General features: G+C 39.1%; 1 protein-coding gene across 4 annotated transcripts in view; it reads left to right on the top strand.

The window, feature by feature from the left end:
* Window positions 1–22,500, top strand: part of faf (ubiquitin carboxyl-terminal hydrolase-like faf) — a 264,269-nt gene that overhangs the window by 38,582 nt on the left and 203,187 nt on the right. For all 4 annotated transcript variants that reach the window (XM_070093596.1, XM_070093595.1, XM_070093594.1 and 1 more), the window contains exons 12-24: window positions 4,470–4,577; window positions 5,718–5,988; window positions 10,574–10,674; window positions 11,257–11,471; window positions 12,671–12,785; window positions 12,962–13,105; window positions 15,401–15,564; window positions 15,689–15,806; window positions 15,960–16,082; window positions 16,811–16,948; window positions 17,504–17,636; window positions 18,541–18,659; window positions 22,295–22,449. In XM_070093596.1, coding sequence (XP_069949697.1) covers window positions 4,470–4,577; window positions 5,718–5,988; window positions 10,574–10,674; window positions 11,257–11,471; window positions 12,671–12,785; window positions 12,962–13,105; window positions 15,401–15,564; window positions 15,689–15,806; window positions 15,960–16,082; window positions 16,811–16,948; window positions 17,504–17,636; window positions 18,541–18,659; window positions 22,295–22,449 — 1,904 coding nt within the window. The remainder of the gene's footprint in view (window positions 1–4,469; window positions 4,578–5,717; window positions 5,989–10,573; window positions 10,675–11,256; window positions 11,472–12,670; window positions 12,786–12,961; window positions 13,106–15,400; window positions 15,565–15,688; window positions 15,807–15,959; window positions 16,083–16,810; window positions 16,949–17,503; window positions 17,637–18,540; window positions 18,660–22,294; window positions 22,450–22,500) is intronic.

The raw sequence follows: 22,500 nt of genomic DNA, 5'->3' as shown, positions 1-22,500 counted from the left end.
TCTCTCCACTTCTCTCTCTCTCTCTCTCCACTTCTCTCTCTCTCTCTCTCACTTCTCTCTCTCTCTCTCTCCACTTCTCTCTCTCTCTCTCTCCACTTCTCTCTCTCTCTCTCTCCACTTCTCTCTCTCTCTCCACTTCTCTCTCTCTCTCTCTCTCTCTCCACTTCTCTCTCTCTCTCTCTCTCTCTCTCCACTTCTCTCTCTCTCTCTCTCTCTCTCTCTCTCTCCACTTCTCTCTCTCTCTCTCTCCACTTCTCTCTCTCTCTCTCTCTCTCCACTTCTCTCTCTCTCTCTCTCTCCACTCTCTCTCTCTCTCTCCACTTCTCTCTCTCTCTCTCTCTCTTTTTTTTTTTACACAGGGTTTGACAAGGTTAAGGATCCCTAGCTTTATTGACAGCTATTTACAGGTTAAGGATTCCTAACTTTATTGACAAGCTAAGAGCTGTTACCTACATCAGCTCATTTGAAAGCATTTTTATTGTTATGAGACATACAAGTAGGGAACAGGATGAAGTTGGAGCCATCTGTGGGCCAGCATTTTCATTTGATCAACTGACGTTATCTCGTTGACATCATTATGCTGTACGAATGTGTTCCATACTCGAGTCATCCTGGGTATGCAAGATCTCAGATGGAGTGATGTTCTGGAGAAGGGTACAGCCAGAGTGAAGTTGCTGCTTTCTGCCCGTCTTGTGGCATAAAAGCTTGTTTCACGCTGTCCTCGAAGTGGATCCAAGTGTGGTATTTTGACAATATTGGCCTTGTACATAACAGTAAGGCCACCCACATCCCTCCTATGTTGAAGGCTCTGCTGAAATGACAGATCTATCCAGGATGGGTCCAGGCGAGAGATGAGACGTCTTGCTCTGTTCTCTACTCTGTCAAGCAGTCGCAGATGAGAGGGGGGGCAGGCAAACCAAGAAAGTGGAGCATACTCAAGGTGTGAGCGTACTTGTGCTTCGTACAGGATCTTGCAACCCCTACTGTCAAGCAGATGGGAGATACGGCGAAGTGCTGTAAGCTTCCTGGCTGCCTTGTTTGCAAGATTTACAACATGGTTCTTCATGGTTAGTTTGGAGTCAAATTTCACCCCAAGGATATCAACTTCTTCTCCAGGTGCCAACATCGTCCCATTCATCCTTACTACTGCACCAGCATTACCATCATGGTGCCTAGAGACGATCATCATTTGTGTTTTCTCAGGTGCAAATGTTACTTGCCATCTATTTCCCCAAGCTGATATAGCTCTCAGCTGGTGATTGATGTAGCTTAGAGCAGCTGGCATTTCTTCTCTTGGATAAGTGAATGTCAGTGTACAGTCGTCTGCATATGCATGTGATTCTGGGATGAGATGAAGAAGGTCGTTGAAGTAGACATTCCATAACAGTGGACCCAGCACACTTCCTTGTGGAACGCTTGCCCCAATAGGATGCCTTGCTGATTCCGTTCCATTGAGGACTACACTTAGAGATCTACCATGAAGGTAATCACTGAGGAGACATAGCGTAGAGCCTGCAATTCCCAGTGCTTGAAGTTTTGCTAAGAGGCCCTGGTGCCACACCCGGTCGAAAGCGCCAGCAATGTCCAGTGCTACCACACAGCTGACTTTGGATTCATCCAGTGACTGGTGCCACTTAGTGGAGAGGTTTAACAACAGATCAGCAGCAGAGTAACCTTTCCTGAAGCCATATTGACGATCACAAAGTAGTGAGTGGTAGTTAAAAAAATCTGTCATTTGTCTTGAGATTATTGTCTCAAGGATCTTACCAGTGATTGACAGGAGTGACACTGGTCTGTAGTTGCTGATTTCTGCTCTGCTCTTCTTTTTGTGAACAGGGACTACATTTGCCTCTTTCCATGGAGAGGGCCATTTGCACTGTACTAGGCAGTGCTGAAAGATGCGAGTTAGAGGTGCTGCTAGCTGGTCTGCACATCTTCTCAACAATCTTGGGCTCAACTTGTCTGGGCCCACAGCCTTTTCCTGGTCAAGTGATTTAAGAAGGAAATGCACCTCCTCCTGCCTTATTGTCACCACTGACAGTTTTGACACAGTTCTTGCAGCTAGCCAAGGAGGGTCACTTGCTGGATCAGGAACTTGCATTTTGGTAGCAAAGTGTTCAGCAAAGAGGTCCGCCTTCTCTTGACTACTAGTAGAGGTGGTCCCATCCTGTCGATTTAGAGGTGGAATAAGTTCATCAGGCAGATAACCTTGTCTGTCCTTGACCAGGGACCACCAGGTTTTGGAGCCTACCCTACCTGATGCTAACTTTCTTTTAGTGTCCACCTCCCATTTAGCAATGGCCCACTTTTGAACATCACCCATATGCCTACAGGCTTGCATGTGCAAGTTCCTGTTATAGGTGGTAGGATGTCTCTTATACCTTCGCCATGCTTTGTACTTAGCAGTAGCAGCCTCTCTACAACGAAAGCCAAACCAAGGCTGATCTGTAGGCTTTGTCACATATTGCTGGTGAGGAATGTGTTCTTGTTGCAGATTAAGGATGTGTCCAGTGAAGGCTTTCACTTGGTTGTCAACATCCCCCTGGAGAAGAGCATTCCAGTCAGTGGTGGCGAGCTCAGAGCAAAGGGCTGGCCAATTACCTCTTTCCCATAGCCAGGTTGTGCGTGTGGACTCCTCACCTCTTCTCCACTTCTCTCTCTCTCTCTGTCTCTCTCCACTTCTCTCTCTCTCTCTCTCCACTTCTCTCTCTCTCTCTCCACTTCTCTCTCTCTCTCTCCACTTCTCTCTCTCTCTCTCTCTCTCTCTCTCTCTCTCTCTCTCTCCACTTCTCTCTCTCCACTTCTCTCTCTCTCTCTCTCCACTTCTCTCTCTCTCTCCACTTTCTCTCTCTCTCTCCACTTCTCTCTCTCTCTCTCTCCACTTCTCTCTCTCTCCACTTCTCTCTCTCTCTCCACTTCTCTCTCTCTCTCTCTCTCCACTTCTCTCTCTCTCTCTCTCTCCACTTCTCTCTCTCTCTCTCTCCACTTCTCTCTCTCTCTCTCTCCACTTCTCTCTTCTCTAGGCACATCAACACTTACTATAACCCTCTTTTCACATCCAGTGCTTGTATTACTCCATGTAATCCTTATACTTGAATTTATACATTTATGTTCCTTCTTTTCCTGCCATAACTTATCCTTCAACATTATTGCTACTCCTTCCTTAGCTCTAACTCTATTAGAAACCCCTCACCTAATCCCATTTATTTCACCCCACTGAAACTCTCCTACCCCCTTCAGCTTTGTTTCACTTAGAGCCAGGACATCCAGCTTCTTTTCATTCATAATATTCACAGTCATCTCTAATCATTTGCACTACAACCATGCACATTCAAACATCCCACTTTGATGGTTTTCTTTCTTTTCTTTTTAGTAGGCTATACGGGAAAAGGGGTTACTAGCCTATTGCTCCCGGCATTTTAGTTGAAGGGAAGGGGGTAAAGGAGGTTTTGTGGGCGAGGGGCTTGTACTTCAAGCAAGCGTGCGTGTGTGTGTGTGTGTGTGTGTGTGTGTGTGTGTGTGTGTGTGTGTGTGTGTGTGTGTGTTGGATAAGAGTGAATGGAGATGAATGGTTTTTGGGACGTGACTAGCTGTTGGAGTGTGAGCAAGGTAATATTTTGTGAAGGGATTCAGGGAAACTGGTTAGTCAGACTTGAGTCCTGGAAATGGGAAGTACAGTGCCTATACTTTAAAGGAGGGGCTTAGGATACATGTATTGGCAATTTGGAGGAAAGTCTAAACTGTTGTATCTGTGCTCCTCTGCAAAAACTGATTATGTATGAGTGATGGTGAAAGTGTTGAATGATGATGAAAGTTTTTTCTTTTTTTTTTTAGGTCACCATGCCTTGGTGGGAGACAGTAGATGTGTTGAAAAAAAAAAAAGTCGATTGTTGAAATAATTTGTGAAAGCAACTCTGGCAAACATTAATATTGTTTCCTCTTTTTCTCTCTTACTTAAGCAGTCAGTTTCAGTATGCTGTTATAGTAAAGTAAATTGCTAGTTCGATGTGTTTTTACACTAAATTAGGGAGGTTTTAGATGCAGTAATATAAAATGTCTTTTAGAAAAGATGAAGTCAAGTGAGCTTTATAGCATTGTCAGTTTTTATAATTACCATATACATTGTAATAAAATTGATGAATTGAGCATGTAAATTCACTTATTGGTTGTAATAAAATTGATGAATTGAGCATGTAAATTCACTTATTGGTTGTAATAAAATTGATGAATTGAGCATGTAAATTCACTTATTGGTTTGGCTCTTAAAGTATTACTGCCAAGTCTATAGTAAAACATTGTCTCTGACTGCCTGATGTTACTCTTTTTGTATTAAAATGTAATAAAATAACATTTCTTTAAACTGCAGAGATTACAATAGGCAGTAACTTTTTTTTTTTTTTTAAGTTACTTATGCTAGTGGTGTAGACTTGGGTTTTTCTCTTAACTATCTTGGTCTTTGTTTCCATCAGGTTCTAACTCTGCTGTGGTCCTTAGCCCATTCAGATGATGTACCAACTGAGATAATGGACCAGGCCCTAAATGCTCATGTTAAGATTTTAGATTATTCATGCTCACAGGTATGGTATTATTTTTATACAAATTATTACATGGCCAGCAAGTCTGTAATTTTTTTTTTATAACCCTATTCCTAAAATATTCAAACTGTAATTTATACATTAGTTTTTTCATCTCTCCCAGATGCACCAAACTATGAAAGACATTAGAATGTTTAGACTTTGTAGAACAAACGATGCATGCTACATGCTATTGTAAATTACTCGCTCATCCTCTTGTCCGTTATACAAAGAAATTGCTTATGACGTTTCAATCTTTCATTCATGTACAGTACTTGCATAATTATGGATTTTTTGAAAATTCAATGTTTTTGTACTAATAGGTCAATTAACCAATTTCGCTGACTGCTAGTTAATTTATTTTGGTGCACCAGTACGGGACCAACACTGGCTATCAAGCCGTACATATATGAGACTGACCCTGAAAGGGTTAATCAGTTTTAAGTAGTTGACATTTACTGGTGTATCAAAATAAATCCACGAGCAATCAGTGAAATTGGTTTAATTGACCTTAGTAGAAAAATATTGAATTTTCAAAAAATGCACAATTATGCCAGTACTGTACATGTTGAACATGCATGCCAACCATTTCAGAATTATCTTCAAATTTGCAGATTTCAGTTTCAGTTCAATGAAACACTTTTTATACACCAGCATATAGTCCAGTAGACTACTCTCATTGCACAATTAAGCTTGTATAAATTATTTATTTTTAGTTTTTATATTTCTCCCTTTTTACTGAGTATCTTTCCAAGCATAAGTTGATTAATGATCTGAATTGTCAATTTTTCACGGCACTTAACTTTCCTACTACATTGTGTATGTCGTACTTTCAAATTAGCCGTTCAAAATAATCCTGCATTAATGGAGTTCTGTAGTGTTTATGGTAAATTTAACTTCAAATGTGGTTTTCATTGGCAAAACTTACAAAAATGGTGCTGTATAAACCAGCAGATGTAAAAATTTGTAATTCATACTAGGAATTTATCATGCCAGCACAGTTTCATGGTCATTCTTATATTTTCTTGAAATGTATATAGACTTCATTCACAAACAGTTTAGGTTTTGGGATAAATGTATTCATCTTGGAAGGCAATATTAATGTGATAAATTATTGTTTGCTTACGTTATTGAACATTCCAGGACAGAGATATTCAGAAGAAACACTGGTTGGATAGATGCGTTGAAGAACTAAAGCATGACAAGTGGGTACTTCCAGCCTTGAAGCAGATACGAGAGATATGTTGTTCTTATAGTGAAGCACCACCCAATTTCTCTCAACATCAGCGCCCTACGCCACATGTTAGCTACCGCCACGATATCATCTCCAAACTTCAAAATCAGCATTCCCTTGTTGTGCTTGTGGCTGATAATCTCACAACATATATGAAGAATATTAGAATTGCTGCAAAAGGTGAGTTTTAGATGCTAGAAATGGAAAGTGTAAAGGAAGAGGTAGGGGGCTTGAGGATCCAGCAGGCATATATGTAATTGTTGGTGAAGTGAATAAAGGTAAATAGTTTTTGGAATTTGATGTCCTGTTAGTGTGAGCATGGTAATAGGAAGAGATTCAGGGAAATTGGCCAGCTAGACTTGAATTCTGGGGGCAAGAGAGATGTTGGCTACACTTGATGGAAATTTTGCACTTTTGTGGATCATTGGACCATGATATGCACTTTTGAAAAGTGATCATGAATATTTTTTTCTTAACATGCTGGCTGTCTCCCAGTTAGGCAAGTTGACCCCCCCTCCCCACCAAAAAAAAAAAAAAAAAATTTCATCATTTACACTATCTTTGCAGAGGCATGTAGATATGACAGTTTAGATGTCACTCAAAAACAGCAAATATCCCAAATCCCTCCTTTAACCCTTTGAGTGTTTCGGCTGTACTAGTACGGCTTACGACCCGGGGTTTTTGACGTACTAGTACGCCTAAATTCTAGCGCCCTCAAATCTAGTGGGAGGAAGCTGGTAGGCATACATATGAAAGAATGGGTCTATGTGGTCAGTGTGCACAGTATAAAAAAAATCCTGCAGCACAAAGTGCATGAGAAAAAAAAACTTTGGTATAAATAATAGCGGCACACTTACCTGGAGAGAGTTTACCTGGAGAGAGTTCCGGGGGTCAATGCCCCCACGGCCCGGTCTGTGACCAGGCCTCCTTAGGTCAGTGTCCCAGGATGCGACCCACACCAGTCGACTAACACCCAGGTACCCATTTTACTGATGGGGAACATAGACAACAGGTGGAAAGAAACATGTCCAATGTTTCTACTCTGGCTGGGAATCGAACCCAGGCCCTCACCGTGTGAAGCGAGAGCGTTAACCACCAGGCCACCAGAGCCAGTTGACGTGTATTGGATGCTTAGCATGATTTGTTTACTTTTGAATTTTGGTAAAAATCGAACATTTCTGCTACTTTGAACTCAATTTCAAGGTACTTTTCATTGTAAAATCAGTCAGAATCATCTCAATTTCCGTAATATATCTTCCATTCTATAGAATGAGACCAGGAAAACTAGAATACAACAATAAATACCATACGAAAATACAGTGCAAAGTCGCTGTTTTATTCCAAAAACACGGTCAGTTTTTTTTTTCTCATTACGCACTGTGTGCTGCAGGAATTTTTTTTATACTGCGCACACTGACCACATAGACCCATTCTTTCATATGTAGACCTACCAGCTTTCTCTCACTAGATTTGAGGGCACTAGAATTTAGGCATACTAGTACGTCAAAAACCCTGGTGCGTAAGCCGTACTAGTATGGCTGAAACCATGAAAGGGTTAAAGTGCAGGCATTGTAATTCCCACATCCAGGACTGTGTCCGGCAACTGGTTTCCAAGAATCCTTAACAAAATATTAACCCTGCTCACACTCCAACAGTTCAAGTCCCAAAGACCATTTGTTGTCACTCTTATCTAACATGCTCACACATGCCTGCTGTATGTCCAAAGTCCCTTGCACCCAAAACCTCATTTACCCCCTCCTTCCATCCTTCCCTAGTTTGACCCCTACCTCCTTCCTTCCACTACAGATTTATACACCCTCCAAGTCATCCTGTTGTGCTCCATCCTCTCTAAATGACCAGACCACTTCAAGAACCCCTCTTCAGCTCTCTGAATAATACTTTTAGTAACTCCACACCTACTAATTTCCACACTGCGAATATACAGTGGTATCCCGAGTTTAGTACAGCTCCCAACTCGAACAGTTATGTAAGTGTATTTTTGTAAGTATATTTTTGAGGATCTGGGACAGACTAATCTGATTTACATTATTCCTTTTGGGAACAAATTTGTTTGGTAACGACACTCGAACAGCCTTCTGGAACAAATTATGTACAAAACTCGGTGTACCACTGTAACTTAAAAATACTTCAAATTTTGGAAAATTGCCAGACATAATTGAGAGAGGTGCTCATGGAGCTCACAGAGAATGTAAACAAACTGGGTGGGGCGCAGTGACTGCATTAGAAAGTCAAGTGGGGGGAGTCATATAGCAGGTTTTGGTCATAATTTGAAATGTCCATGTTAGCGGAAAGCCGTAAAGCGGAACACTGTAAAGCGGGGCACTACTGTATATTTACTGTACATTTTTTTTTTTTTCAACAAGTCGGCCGTCTCCCACCGAGGCAGGGTGACCCAAAAAAGAAAGACAATCCCCAAAAAGAAAATACTTTCATCATCATTCAACACTTTCGCCACACTCGCACATTATCACTGTTTTTGCAGAGGTGCTCAGAATACAACAGTCTAGAAGCATACACATATAAAGATACACAACATATCCCTCCAAACTGCCAATATCCCAAACCCCTCCTTTAAAGTGCAGGCATTGTACTTCCCATTTCCAGGACTCAAGTCCGACTATATGAAAATAACCGGTTTCCCTGAATCCCTTCACTAAATATTACCCTGCTCACACTCCAACAGATCGTCAGGTCCCAAGTACCATTCGTCTCCATTCACTCCTATCTAACACGCTCACGCACGCTTGCTGGAAGTCCAAGCCCCTTGCCCACAAAACCTCCTTTACCCCCTCTCTCCAACCCTTTCGAGGACGACCCCTACCCCGCCTTCCTTCCCCTATAGATTTATATGCTTTCCATGTCATTCTACTTTGATCCATTCTCTCTAAATGACCAAACCACCTCAACAACCCCTCTTCTGCCCTCTGACTAATACTTTTATTAACTCCACACCTTTTCCTAATTTCCACACTCCGAATTTTCTGCATAATATTTACACCACACATTGCCCTTAAACAGGACATCTCCACTGCCTCCAACCATCTGCTCGATGCTGCATTTACCACCCAAGCTTCACACCCATATAAGAGTGTTGGTACTACTATACTTTCATACATTCCCTTCTTTGCCTCCATAGATAACGTTTTTTGACTCCACATATACCTCAACGCACCACTCACCTTTTTTCCCTCATCAATTCTATGATTAACCTCATCCTTCATAAATCCATCCGCCGACACTTCAACTCCCAAGTATCTGAAAACATTCACTTCTTCCATACTCCTCCTCCCCAATTTGATATCCAATTTTTCTTTATCTAAATCATTTGACACCCTCATCACCTTACTCTTTTCTATGTTCACTTTCAACTTTCTACCTTTACACACATTCCCAAACTCATCCACTAACCTTTGCAATTTTTCTTTAGAATCTCCCATAAGCACAGTATCATCAGCAAAAAGTAACTGTGTCAATTCCCATTTTGAATTTGATTCCCCAAAATTTAATCCCACCCCTCTCCCGAACACCCTAGCATTTACTTCCTTTACAACCCCATCTATAAATATATTAAACAACCATGGTGACATTACACATCCCTGTCTAAGACCTACTTTTACTGGGAAGTATTCTCCCTCTCTTCTACATACCCTAACCTGAGCCTCACTATCATCAAAACTCTTTACAGCATTTAATAACTTACCACCTATTCCATATACTTGCAACATCTGCCACATTGCTCCTCTATCCACTCTATCATATGCCTTTTCTAAATCCATAAATGCAATAAAAACTTCCCTACCTTTATCTAAATACTGTTCACATATATGCTTCAATGTAAACACTTGATCTACACATCCCCTACCCACTCTGAAACCTCCTTGCTCATCCGCAATCCTACATTCTGTCTTACCTCTAATTCTTTCGATTGTAACCCTACCGTACACTTTTCCTGGTATACTCAGTAAGCTTATTCCTCTATAATTTTTACAGTCTCTTTTGTCCCCTTTCCCTTTATATAAAGGGACTATACATGCTCTCCGCCAATCCCTAGGTACCTTCCCCTCTTTCATACATTTATTAAACAAAAGTACCAACCACTCCAACACTATATCCCCCCTGCTTTTAACATTTCTGTCATGATCCCATCAGTTCCAGCTGCTTTACCCCCTTTCACTTTACGTAATGCCTCACGTACCTCCCCCACACTTACATTCTGCTCTTCTTCACTCCTAAAAGATGGTATACCTCCCTGACCAGTGCATGAAATTACTGCCTCTGTTTCTTCCTTAACATTTAAAAGTTCCTCATAATGTTCTCGCCATCTACCTAATACCTCCATCTCCCCATCTACTAACTCCCCTACTCTGTTTTTAACTGACAAATCCATATACCAAAGAAAATGGGCTTGCATGAATTACAGTACATACGGGGGTAACATCAGTATTTTATATTCTAACACTGCGGGAGACATAGCAGTACAGTACTATATATGGGTTTATCTTTACATTCATTTTTTTTTAAGGGTGGTGTATGAAACTGAGTTTGAAATTAAATTTAAGTGTTTTGGGGGCATATTTAGGATTTGAACTACAAAAATGGGCATTTTTTTTAACCAGGTCTAGAATTCGCAGGTGGTCTTCGAACGTAACTCCTGGGAATTTGGGGGGACTAATGTATTCTTATTTAACCTACAAGTGTTTTAAAATGAAAATTGATTTAACTCAGATTTCATTGCATTTTGCAGAAAATCCTGACCTGAATCCAGCAGATATTATACCTGATCGGCGGTATAATCATATATACCAAGTTCAAGAACGCCTTAGTTTTCTTAGGTTTTTACTAAAGGTTAGTAAAATATCCTTATATAGTTAAGGGATATCAGATTAGTATTGTAAACTATATTTTGATAGGTTTTCTTACTGTGAAGTGAATGAGGGAGGAGAGAATGGGGTGAGAAAAGAGAATGGAGAATGAGGGAGGAGGCAGCAGTGATGGGGAGTAAGGAGGCAGTCAAAGTAGAATAGAGTAAAATAAGGGGGGGAAGCAGAAGAGAGGAGAGGGGCAAGTGAGGAAGGAAGTTAAGAAATTGAGCAAAGGATGGATAAGCTGGAGGAAAGGAGGGACAAGAGGAGGGAAAGGGATGAGAGAGGAAGTGAGGATGAAAGTGAGAGAGGAAGGGAAGAGATAAGGGTAAAGGAGGGAGGGAGGGAGAAGATTGTGGAAGAGAGGAAAGGGAAGACTAAGGGAGGGAGGGAGGAAGGGGAAGCAAGAATGGTTAGAAGAGATGAGGGGAAGAGCAGATGCCTGTGTAGAGGAGGGGTGGGGTGTGGAAGGAAGGAGAGGAAGGTTATGAAGTGGCAAATGTATTTTTGTCATTACTATATTTTGGTAAAAATTTTAGGGCATTAATATCTAATTTTTTTATAGGATGGGCAGTTATGGTTGTGTGCACCCCAGGCTAAACAGATTTGGAACTGTCTAGCGGAGAGTGCTGTTTTCACTGTCGATCGAGAGTCCTGTTTCAAATGGTTTTCAAAACTTATGGGGGATGAGCCAGATCTTGACCCTGAAATCAACAAGGACTTCTTTGAGAACAACATCTTGCTACTTGATCCCTCGTTGTTAACTGAGAATGGCATGAAGTAAGTATTAACTATTAGTTACCAGTCACTATGTTCAGTTTTATTTTTTAAACTTTCCTAATGCTTATTACTATTAATAAATAATGGATTAACTTCAAATTTGAAGTAATTTGCACACATTTTTACTCCTAAAATCACTACGATATACATATTTAAGAAGATCTGCTGTAGCAAAGAATCTAAAGTTTCTGATAATTTTATTATAATTTTTTTTTTTTTTTTTTTTCAACAAGTCGGCCGTCTCCCACCGAGGCAGGGTGACCCAAAAAAGAAAGAAAATCCCCAAAAAGAAAATACTTTCATCATCATTCAACATTTTCACCACACTCGCACATTATCACTGTTTTTGCAGAGGTGCTCAGAATACAACAGTCTAGAAGCATACACATATAAAGATACACAACATATCCCTCCAAACTGCCAATATCCCAAACCCCTCCTTTAAAGTGCAGGCATTGTACTTCCCATTTCCAGGACTCAAGTCCGACTATATGAAAATAACCGGTTTCCCTGAATCCCTTCACTAAATATTACCCTGCTCACACTCCAACAGATCGTCAGGTCCCAAGTACCATTCGTCTCCATTCACTCCTATCTAACACGCTCACGCATGCTTGCTGGAAGTCCAAGCCCCTTACCCACAAAACCTCCTTTACCCCCTCTCTCCAACCCTTTTTTATTGTGTAATATTTGTATAATATATGCACACCTCTGCAATAAATATGTATAGACAGTGATTATATGTGAATGATGGTGAAAGTTTTCTTTTTTGGGTTGCCCTGCCTTGGTGGGAGATGGCCAGGAAGTTGAAAAAAAAAAATTATAGCTTGTTGGATATACAGTGGACCCCCGGTTAACGATATTTTTTCACTCCAGAAGTATGTTCAGGTGCCAGTACTGACCGAATTTGTTCCCATAAGAAATATTGTGAAGTAGATTAGTCCATTTCAGACCCCCAAACATACACGTACAAATGCACTTACATAAATACACTTACATAATTGGTCACATTCGGAGGTACTCGTTATGTGGGGGTCCACTGTATATTACAATGAATTTTTGGTAGTAACAAAATTTTGTGAAAATTCTAAGACTTGCTGAGATAAAGTAAAATGATTACAGAAATATATTACTTTAATATCTCTTAGTAAAACTATGGAGTTATGAAACAATGTCTGAGGCCCACTTTTATTTTTCAGGTGTTTTGATCGTTTTTTTAAAGCTGTTAATTCCAAAGAAGGTAAACTGATTCTCAAAAGGAGAGTATACCTTATGGATGATGATGACCTTATAGGTGTAGATTATGTCTGGAGAGTGAGTATTACATTATCATATATGAAAATTTCTTTTATTTTTGAAGTAATACTGTTGTATATTGAACAGTTGAGAAGCTTTTACTCTTACACTAAATTAGAGAAGTTGTATTAATTGCTTTAGGAATAGTTGTTTCAAACCTTTTAAGTGTAATACTTAATATTTTTTCCTAACAGGTGGTATTATGTGGGACGGAAGATATTGCATCTCGTGCCATTGAATTGTTGCGAGAAACTTACACAAATCTTGGGCCAAGGCTTCAAGCCAATCAGGTTATCATTCATGATGACTTCCTTTCAAGCTGTATGTCTCGGCTTAAGGTAAGATTCTAATCCTTTGTAAATGCAGAGAGGAAGAAAGGAAAGTTTACAAATCACTAGGAGTCAAAAGTCGTTCACTGCTTTATTCAGTAAGATTTCACAACAGAGGACTAAAGCTGACCACCTAAATTAAATAAATTCACACAGTATGCACATGTAAGTAGTGACAGAATATTAGTTTTGTTTTTGCTTATAACAGTACTCAATTTTAGGCTGATACCGATATAATTTTTTGCTACCCACTGATACTGAAACCTATACTGATGTCATCGTAATTAGCCAGTACTAACTGCTACTGAGACCATTACCGTTATTTTCAAAATCAGCCTATTTCCACTTATACTGACATTTGATTTTTAGATACCAGATATCAAAATTTGCTGATATTCAATGATTCCAATACTTTGGAACACCACACATAAGATTAAAGAATTTATAAAGAATTAGGTGAAATGAAATACCAAAGGCTTTAAAGAGTGCAGATGTAGCTCCTTGGTGTAGAGAAAGTAGAGCACTAGCCAAGAATTACTTACTAATAGCCCATATTGCACACCATAAGTCTTTGAAAGAGTGATGAGATGCCATAATATAAATTTTATGGAACAGTACAACCTGCACAGCCCAAACCAGCTTGGATTTAGAGCTGGAATACCACGCTTGTCACAAATACTATACCACTGTGACAATTATGGATGTGGTATACACGGTTTTTACAAAGGGATTTGACAAGTGTGATCATGGAGTGATAACACACGTGAGGTGCTATCAAAAAGTTCTTTCTTCTTTTCTTTCAACGTACTAGCCGTATTCCACCGAGGTGGGGTGGCTCAAAAGGAAAAACGAAAGTTTCTCCTTTCAAATTTAGTAATATATACAGGAGAAGGGGTTACTAGCCCCTTGCTCCCGGCATTTTAGTCGCCTCTTACGACACGCATGGCTTACGGAGGAAGAATTCTGTTCCACTTCCCCATGGAGATAAGAGGAAATAAATAAGAACTAGAAAGAAAATAGAAGAAAACCTAGAGGGGTATGTACATATATCCTTGTACATGTATGTGTGGTGTGACCTCAGTGTAAGTAGAAGTAGCAAGATGTACCTGAAATCTTGCATGTTTAAGAGACAGAAAAAAAGGACACCAGCAATCCTACCATCATATAAAACAATTACAGGCTTTCGTTTTACACTCGCTTGGCAGGACAGTAGTACCTCCCTGGGCGGTTGCTATCAAAAACTTAACATACTCAAATTTTTGTGTGCTTCCTGGGTGGACTAGGGTAGTGGCAGCGTAGATCATGATGAGTAATACACTCCTTCGTGAAGTAGCATGGTGCATTTCAGTGAAGTTGATCATTCCATTTAGGTTAGCTGGGCAATTTTTTTTATCAGTGCATTGTTGCATTTTTTGTGTAACACCGGAATCTTGAGAAGAAAGAATACACTTTCTTTTTTCTTTTTCTCTTTCTTTTTCTTTTTGAAAATGCTTCTTCAAGCATTTGGTGATGAAACAAAGGGTCAGACAAGTGTTTTGAATGGTTTTCTCAATTCAAAGCAGGAGGAACATCAGCAGTCTTCACTGAAAGGGTCTGTTTTAATTACTGGGAATGCCTCAGTCCTCAGTGTTTTCTCAGGAATAAAGGAGCAGAAGGCATGCACATGATACAGCATTATGTATGAAAGATTCACAAGGGCCTAGTCCCAAATGTGCAGTCATAACATACTAGAGTAAGAGAGATGGGAGAAAATGTAAAATAAACCCAGCAAAAAGCAGGGGTGCTGTAAACACAGTGAGTACATTGTATCAATTTGCATGGGCCCAGACTATTTAACATCTTGCCAGACAATATCAGACTTGACAAGCACCTCTGCTAAGTGATGGTTCATCCGGGCTGAGATGAATACATAGGTGAACGGTCTGCCAGTAGCAGCAGCCTTGTTGACCAGGCAAGCACCAGCCAAGCCTGGTCCTGCACCAGGCTGCAGGAGTAGGAAAACTCTTCAAACCCACCAAAAGTATATCGAAAGCATTGAAGCTGTTGTAGAGGGATTACTCTTTCAACTTAAGTGAGACTGTTACTTATGGAACAGGTTGATGTACAGCAAAATTCTTTACCAGTGTTGCTATTAGGGCAGCTGTGGGAAATGGAGCCTCGATCATTTCTTAGTGCTGAATGAACTGCATAGATTGAACACTTCACATAAAATAAAAGTATCATTTGTTGATAAGCAATGCTTTGTCCTGTGACTGATTACTTTGCTTATTGTGAGGACTAATTTTTAATAAATTTTCTTTTCAGGCAATGTATGACACTGTATCAGTGTTGGATCAGGATAAGGATTCTATTAATAGAGTTCGACAAGAAACTACAAGAATGTGCCGAGTCCTTAAAGTTTTATATGAATATGTATCTGAATGTGATGGTGACTTTGGGGATGACCGCTCTATTCTTCCTCTTGGAAGGTATTAAATTTGCTATCCAATTTTATTGATACCATGTATAATAAGGAATTATAATTGAAATAATTTGAACAACTTAAAAATACTAATTTTATTCATTCATCCATGTGCTGTTTTCTTCCTTCAGAGCATCAAGAGGAAAGCACCTGTCATTGTTAGTAAGATTTCCTGTTCAAGGCCGGCAGCCTGATGAGATTGATGTATGGACACATACCAATGACACGATGGGTTCTATAAGGAGGCAGGTTAGTTGCCTCATGACATTTTCTCTTGCTTATTATAAGGGTATTTGGTACAAAACAGTTGAAACAATGAGTTATATTTTTTAATTGCAACAATTTTCTGTACATATATTTTTACGGAGTATCTAGAATCCTTGTATTTCATTTTAATTTTAGGTACTTCATCGATTGAAATCTACAGCTCCAAATGTGAAAGTAGAACTTTATTTAAATACAGATCCAATAGACCCTGTAGATGATAAAAAGATCATTGCTCACATGCCTCTCAGAGATAAAATGGTAAGTTAAACTGTTTAAGGCCATCTTATGCCCTTAATGTCATGCTTAACTGAAATAATTTTTTTTTAATTTCTTGTTCTAATTGCACTACCAAGGGTGGTACTGTAGTACCATCCTGTAGAGTAGAAAAGCCTGTTCAGCATTTTTGACTGGTAGGATTCCCTATCTTTTCTGTCTCATGAATGTGTAACATGGTAGGTAAAACTTACATATTTTGACCTGCATTGTCTAAACTTTACCATCTTGGGGATTTTTAATAATTCTTCATCCTCTTGATATTTCTTTTTCAATTTGAAAGGCTTGGACTGAGACTGGGCCACAGGGGTGATGATCCCCCGGAGCCCGTAATAGAGATAACTTGATATTTATTGATGGCTACATTTGTTGCTGTCATACTTTGCCTGACATGTTCTTTGGCATTAGGTTGTATGGTATATCGGTGCTATGATTAGGCTTTACAGTTACTGTACGAATGTATTGGCTATGTTATACAATGTTCTCACAGTTCTGAATTTTATCTTCAAATGTTTACTGATTTCTGACCAGCAGTGCTTCTTGGCATTTTTTCTTAGTAGTTAGTATGACTTTGAAGAAATATTAAAGAATTACTCATGAAGTATTGGTCTGCAAGATTTTTTCTTTAATGAGCAACTGTTTCCCATGATCCCAGTGCTCTTGGTGTATTTACCACTTGGACTTAACATGGTAATTGTTGTTTTTCTGCCTAGGTATTAACAGCGAAGCTTGTCCAGGTGGGAAGCAATATGCCATCGTCTCCAGACAGCTCTTCAGACTCTTCCACAGGATCTCCTCAGCATCCATATGAGGGACCTAATGTAGAAGCTGAAAATTGTCTTCCTGGTGTTGTAAGTTTTCTATAATTTTTGTAACCTAATATATTAAGTCTTAACTAAACTTATTTCTTTGAGATGGCTTTAAGGCATACATATATTGCTAAAATAAGATTTTTGCCAGAGGCACCCTGATAATGTAGTTCAGATGCCCCTCCAAACTACAAAACATCTCCACCCCTCCTTCAGAGTGCAGGCACTGTATTTCTCAGCTCCAGGATTTGGAGTCTGGCATTTGGATTTGGAGTCTGGAATGTTACTTTGCTCACACTTAAACTGCTTGTCAGGTCCCAAAATACATTTGCCCCACTTTTATCTTCACTGGCAGTCTCCCTGAGAATAATGTGATGTTTGAACATGCAGTCATGGCCACATAGTGATTTGGCTCCCATATCACCTTAAAACTCGTTAATTTTGCTTTAAAGTGAGATCAGTTTGATCAGAATTGTATGGATGGTTAATGAGATATTGTTGCAGATGACATTTAACAAGTTAATTGGTTTCTTACTCAGTGCCTCAGTTCTGATTACCCTCTCACTAAAACATACCCATTTCACACTTGTGTTTCAGATAATGTCTGGTCAAGCCAAGTACACACAGTTTCTTCTACAATTAGCTGACCTTGGCTGTACCTTACAACTATCACAATTAAGGGACAGTGCAAGGGCACTGCTTAATATTATGCCTGCTGATCAGTATACAGGTAATTCATAAGCCTTTTTCTGTGAATGCATAATGTACTACAAAATTGTTAAGTACTGTACATAGTATTTGGGCACATGTGTAAGCCTTGTATAACTATGAGTTGTTTTGGTTTTCCATTTCCAATCTCTCGTAATTGTCTTCAGTTGAAGCCCCTTGTTAGTAAAGGGTGTAATATCAGCAGAACTTGAGCTAATTTAGTTCCTCTCCTCTGATCAAGCAGTAGAATGGGTAAACATTTGTAGGATGGGTAAACATTTGCTCAGGTCTACGAAAATTATAAATTTTATGCTATTGCTCTGTAAAACTATTTTGAATGTAGAAGCACAAACATAAAAGTGCCAAACATCTTTCATGACTACAGCCTCTCCTCACTTAACGACAGTTTTGTTCCTAAGACTGTGTCGGTAAATGAATTCATCGCTAAGTGAGGAGCATACTATAATGGTAGTGGGTTTGTGTCGACTGTCTTTGATATTGTTTTTGTCACCTTTGCACCATTTATAACATTTCTGGTATATTTTTAAATGTTTACACAGTAGTGTACTGTATATTGTAATAAACAGAATAGAGGAAATCGGCTCTAATATACATTATTTAGGCATGCATACTGGTCAGAGAGCTCGTCATAAGTCTGAGGTGTTGGTAAATGAGTACGTCGCTAAGTGAAGAGAGGCTGTAGTGTATATTGTAATAAACAGAACAGAGAAAATCAACTCAAATGTACATTATTTATGTATGTATACTGGTCAGAGAGCCCGTTGTAAGTCCGAGTCATTGGTAAACGAGTACATCACTAAGTGAGGAGAGGTTGTATAATAAAATTTCAGAAGAATTATATTTGCTTAAAAGTTTAATTCTATATGTAAAAAATGACAATTTTTCTGGTTTAATTTCTATTTCAGTTAATAATCTCCGGAAAATATGCTTGGAACATGCTAAAATTGGTGAGCAGAGTATGTCCCCTTCCTTGGAGAGCATTGTATTTTCATCTTCACCATCACAGGTTCTCTACAATTTACAGGTATGATTGACTTTTTAAAATCTTTGTCAGCGTGTGAATACTCAGTTTATCACACCCATATTTTCCTTATAAATACCTAGGGTAGTTATATATTTGCATTTTTTTTTTATCATCTCTACCATTTCCCACCAAGGCAGAGTAACCCAAAGAAGGAAAATGCATGGACATATTAACTTACACTCAAGTAAAATACTGTACCATATCCCATGCATGCATGCAATCAACCTCTCAATCTGACTCGACCCCTCGTCTCGCATGCCTACCTATTTACCTACCTCTGAAAACTACCTTCACACCCTCATAGCCACTTTCTGGAATATCCCCTACACAACCTTCTGTCACTCAGATTTACATGTGCTCTTGGTCAACCTATCTTGCTCCAGCCTTCCAAACCATATCAACAATCCCTTCTCTATTTTGTATTATGCCTTTCATACTACATTATCTAAGTTTCCACTTCTTATTCTCAAGGCATAATAATCACATCACATTGTACTTTAATATCCTCTCCTCTATAACATTCAAAGATTGTGCCTTGCATCCAAGCACAGATATTAAAATTACTATACAGTCCAAACTTGACATAAATGTGTTCCTGAAAATTGTTCATAATTCTTCTTATGACCAGAGCTTTAGTAAGATGGGTAAGGAAGAAGGATGAGTAAGGATAGAAATCTTGGAAAAGGGTGGGAGGGGGGAGAGAGGTAGGATATAAAAGGTAAGTGGCCCAACCACTTTGGTGCAATTTAAAAAGTGCATGTGGAATATAATATTCTTGAAGGGGTATAATGCTAACCCATCAGTCACATAGATATAACAGATATATAAGTACATGACTCTGAATTGGTAGTAAATATACAAGTTGCAATTGTGTGTATGTGTGCGTTTTTTTTTTTTTTGCGATTGCACAACGGATATTTAAACGACAATGAAGGCAATAATTTTCTGGCCAGTTTATAAAGAATTACTTGACACAATAGCTTCTTACAAGGTGGTGTCATGCCATAGTAAATGTATCATAATTTTAACAGCAGAATATTATACAAGAGGTCTTCCTAATTGGGGGGTGATGATTTTCTTAGTAAACATAAAAGGGTTCTGGTGTTACCCAATCATCTTCATTTGCAGGGAGGTTGCTCAGTATCATTGGTCAATGGTAATCTTCTTTATAAAACGACGGGCCCTCTGGGGGAGAGCCATTCTTTGAGTCCTGTGAGGAGGAGTATTGATGATATAATCCGTGGTATTTTCAACTTGGAGAGGATGTTCTCTATCTGGCATATAGAGTTCTTGCATTGCATAGTTGTTTTCTCTTCAGGGTGTCAAGGTGTACATTTAAGGCAGTTATATCTTGTTGTACATGTAAATCTGCCATTTTAACTCTTGTCTTTCCTCCTGGTGTCCGTAATGAAGCAGAGAGCTCTATTCTGGACCCGTTGCAACCGTAGCATATTGGTCTTTGTTGTTAATGACATTGGGACATATGGGTATTCAAGTATAGGTCTTATTATCATTTTATACAGATGTTTTTTGACATGTGGTGGGGCTTGATTAAATCTAAAGAGACTCTTAAGACTGGCTTTGGCTATGTTGGTCTTTTTATTTACATGTGATGTTGAGTGGAGCAACCTGTCTATTTCATATCCCAAGATCTTGTTAGGGTTTCTAATGGCTACCTGTGTACCTTTGATGGATATACCCCCTTTATCTTCGATGGTTGATGCAAAACATCCTATCGTGCTAACAAGGACTTTGTCAGGGTTAGTCGTAATTCTCCATTTCTGTTCGACGAAGTTCAATATTCATTTTTTCTATGACTCTCTCATACTTGTATTTTCCTGTTACGGGAGTTGATGAGACAACATGGATAACATCATCTGCAAATTGCTTTATAATTGTATCATTAAACTCTGGTTGAGGAAGGTCATTCACATAAATGTTGAATAGAATTGGACTAAGACAAGAACCTTGTGGGACACCAGCTGTTGGTATAAAAGGCTCTGTCGACCTGCCGTGAAAGGTGGGAATGATTTTTCTTTGAGTTAAGAAGTTATGTATTAATCTGAGAAAGGTCCAGTTATGGTCTGGTAGGTCAATAAGTTTGTATATAAGACCATCATGCCATAAGCTATCAAAAGCTTTATGAACATCTCTGGTTACAATTAGGGCAAGATTGCCCTGATGTTTTAGACTTGCTACAGTATCGAAAATAACATTTATTGCATGATGGGTACCTCTGTGTGTTCTAAAGCCAAATTGTTTTTCAGTAAAAAGGTGATTAAACTCCATATAGTAGTTCAGTCTGTTGGAAATGATCTTCTCAAGAACTTTTCCAGTGACTTCAAGTAAAGATGTAGGTCTATAGTTTCCTGGTTGATGGATGTCTTTGTTGGGCTTAGCAAGAAAGATCATCCTAGGAGTCTTAAAAACAACTGGAAAATGTCCTGAGGCCAAGATGGCATTAAAGATATTAACCAAAGACTGTTTACAGTTTCTGGGTAGGAACTTTGTTTCATTGTTATTCCAGAGAGACCAGGGGTTCTATTTCGTATTCTTCCAATAACCTGACTCGTCTCGAGTAATGTAATAGGTCTAGTAAGCGGGTGGGCATCTTCAAGAGTTGATGTATCGATGGAAGGTAGTGGTTGTAGATCATCTAAGTTCTCATCTCTCCATTCATTTACCAACTGATAGTGATTATTGTTAAATCGACGACTGTTATTGTGGGAGAGAATTTTCTCCCATACATTACCCATCAAATTAGCCTGGTCCTGTGGATCATCAAGTTTAATCTCAACATCTTAATCATCCTCATCAGTGAAGGTATGAATTAGGTAGTTAGGAGCCTTGTGCTTTGCCCCTAAAAGTTGTCGGATCTTACTCCAAAATTTTGCTGGCTCACGTTTATACTGATTAGCTTGGAGAACTAGCAGTTTCCATAAGTCACGTTTGTGATGACTAATCATAATTCAGGTGTTCAGAACTTGGAACTTATTTTCCCATAGACATGCATGTTTCAGTAGATGTGTTCCCTGGCTATAATATTCCGTATCTTATTTTTTTTTTTTTTTTTTTTCAACAAGTCGGCCGTCTCCCACCGAGGCAGGGTGACCCAAAAAAAAAAGAAAGAAAATCCCCAAAAAGAAAATACTTTCATCATCATTCAACACTTTCACCACACTCACACATTATCACTGCTTTTGCAGAGGTGCTCAGAATACAACAGTTTAGAAGCATATACGTATAGAGATACACAACATATCCCTCCAAACTGCCAATATCCCAAACCCCTCCTTTAAAGTGCAGGCATTGTACTTCCCATTTCCAGGACTCAAGTCCGACTATATGAAAATAACCGGTTTCCCTGAATCCCTTCACTAAATATTACCCTGCTCACACTCCAACAGATCGTCAGGTCCCAAGTATCATTCGTCTCCATTCACTCCTATCTAACACGCTCATGCACGCTTGCTGGAATATTTACCCAATTTTGTACCGTTTTACAATTGGTACTGCTGCTTTTTTTTGACTTACTATTAGTATGGTATTAAACATTGTTCATTTAAACATGTTAATCAGGTCTACAATACAGTAGACATAATTAATTTTAATGTTATGATTCTTGTTTTCTCCAGGTACTGTACTCCCTACTCATGCCAGCTCATAACCCCATGGCAGAAAAGGCACTGGAGTTCCAGTATAACTTCATGAAGAGTGGTGGAGTTAAGCTAATTATTGATATGCTAGCCAAGAATAACTTCTTATCAAGTACTGACATGCCAACAAAAAGGTAAAATATTGTATAGTATATATTTGAACTTGTTAAATTTGGAGAAAAATT

Source organism: Cherax quadricarinatus, chromosome 43 (assembly GCF_038502225.1).
Source record: "Cherax quadricarinatus isolate ZL_2023a chromosome 43, ASM3850222v1, whole genome shotgun sequence".
Classification (NCBI taxonomy): domain Eukaryota; kingdom Metazoa; phylum Arthropoda; class Malacostraca; order Decapoda; family Parastacidae; genus Cherax; species Cherax quadricarinatus.
The sequence above is the reverse complement of the archived record's forward strand: the minus strand, read 5'-3'. Positions and strand labels throughout refer to the sequence as shown.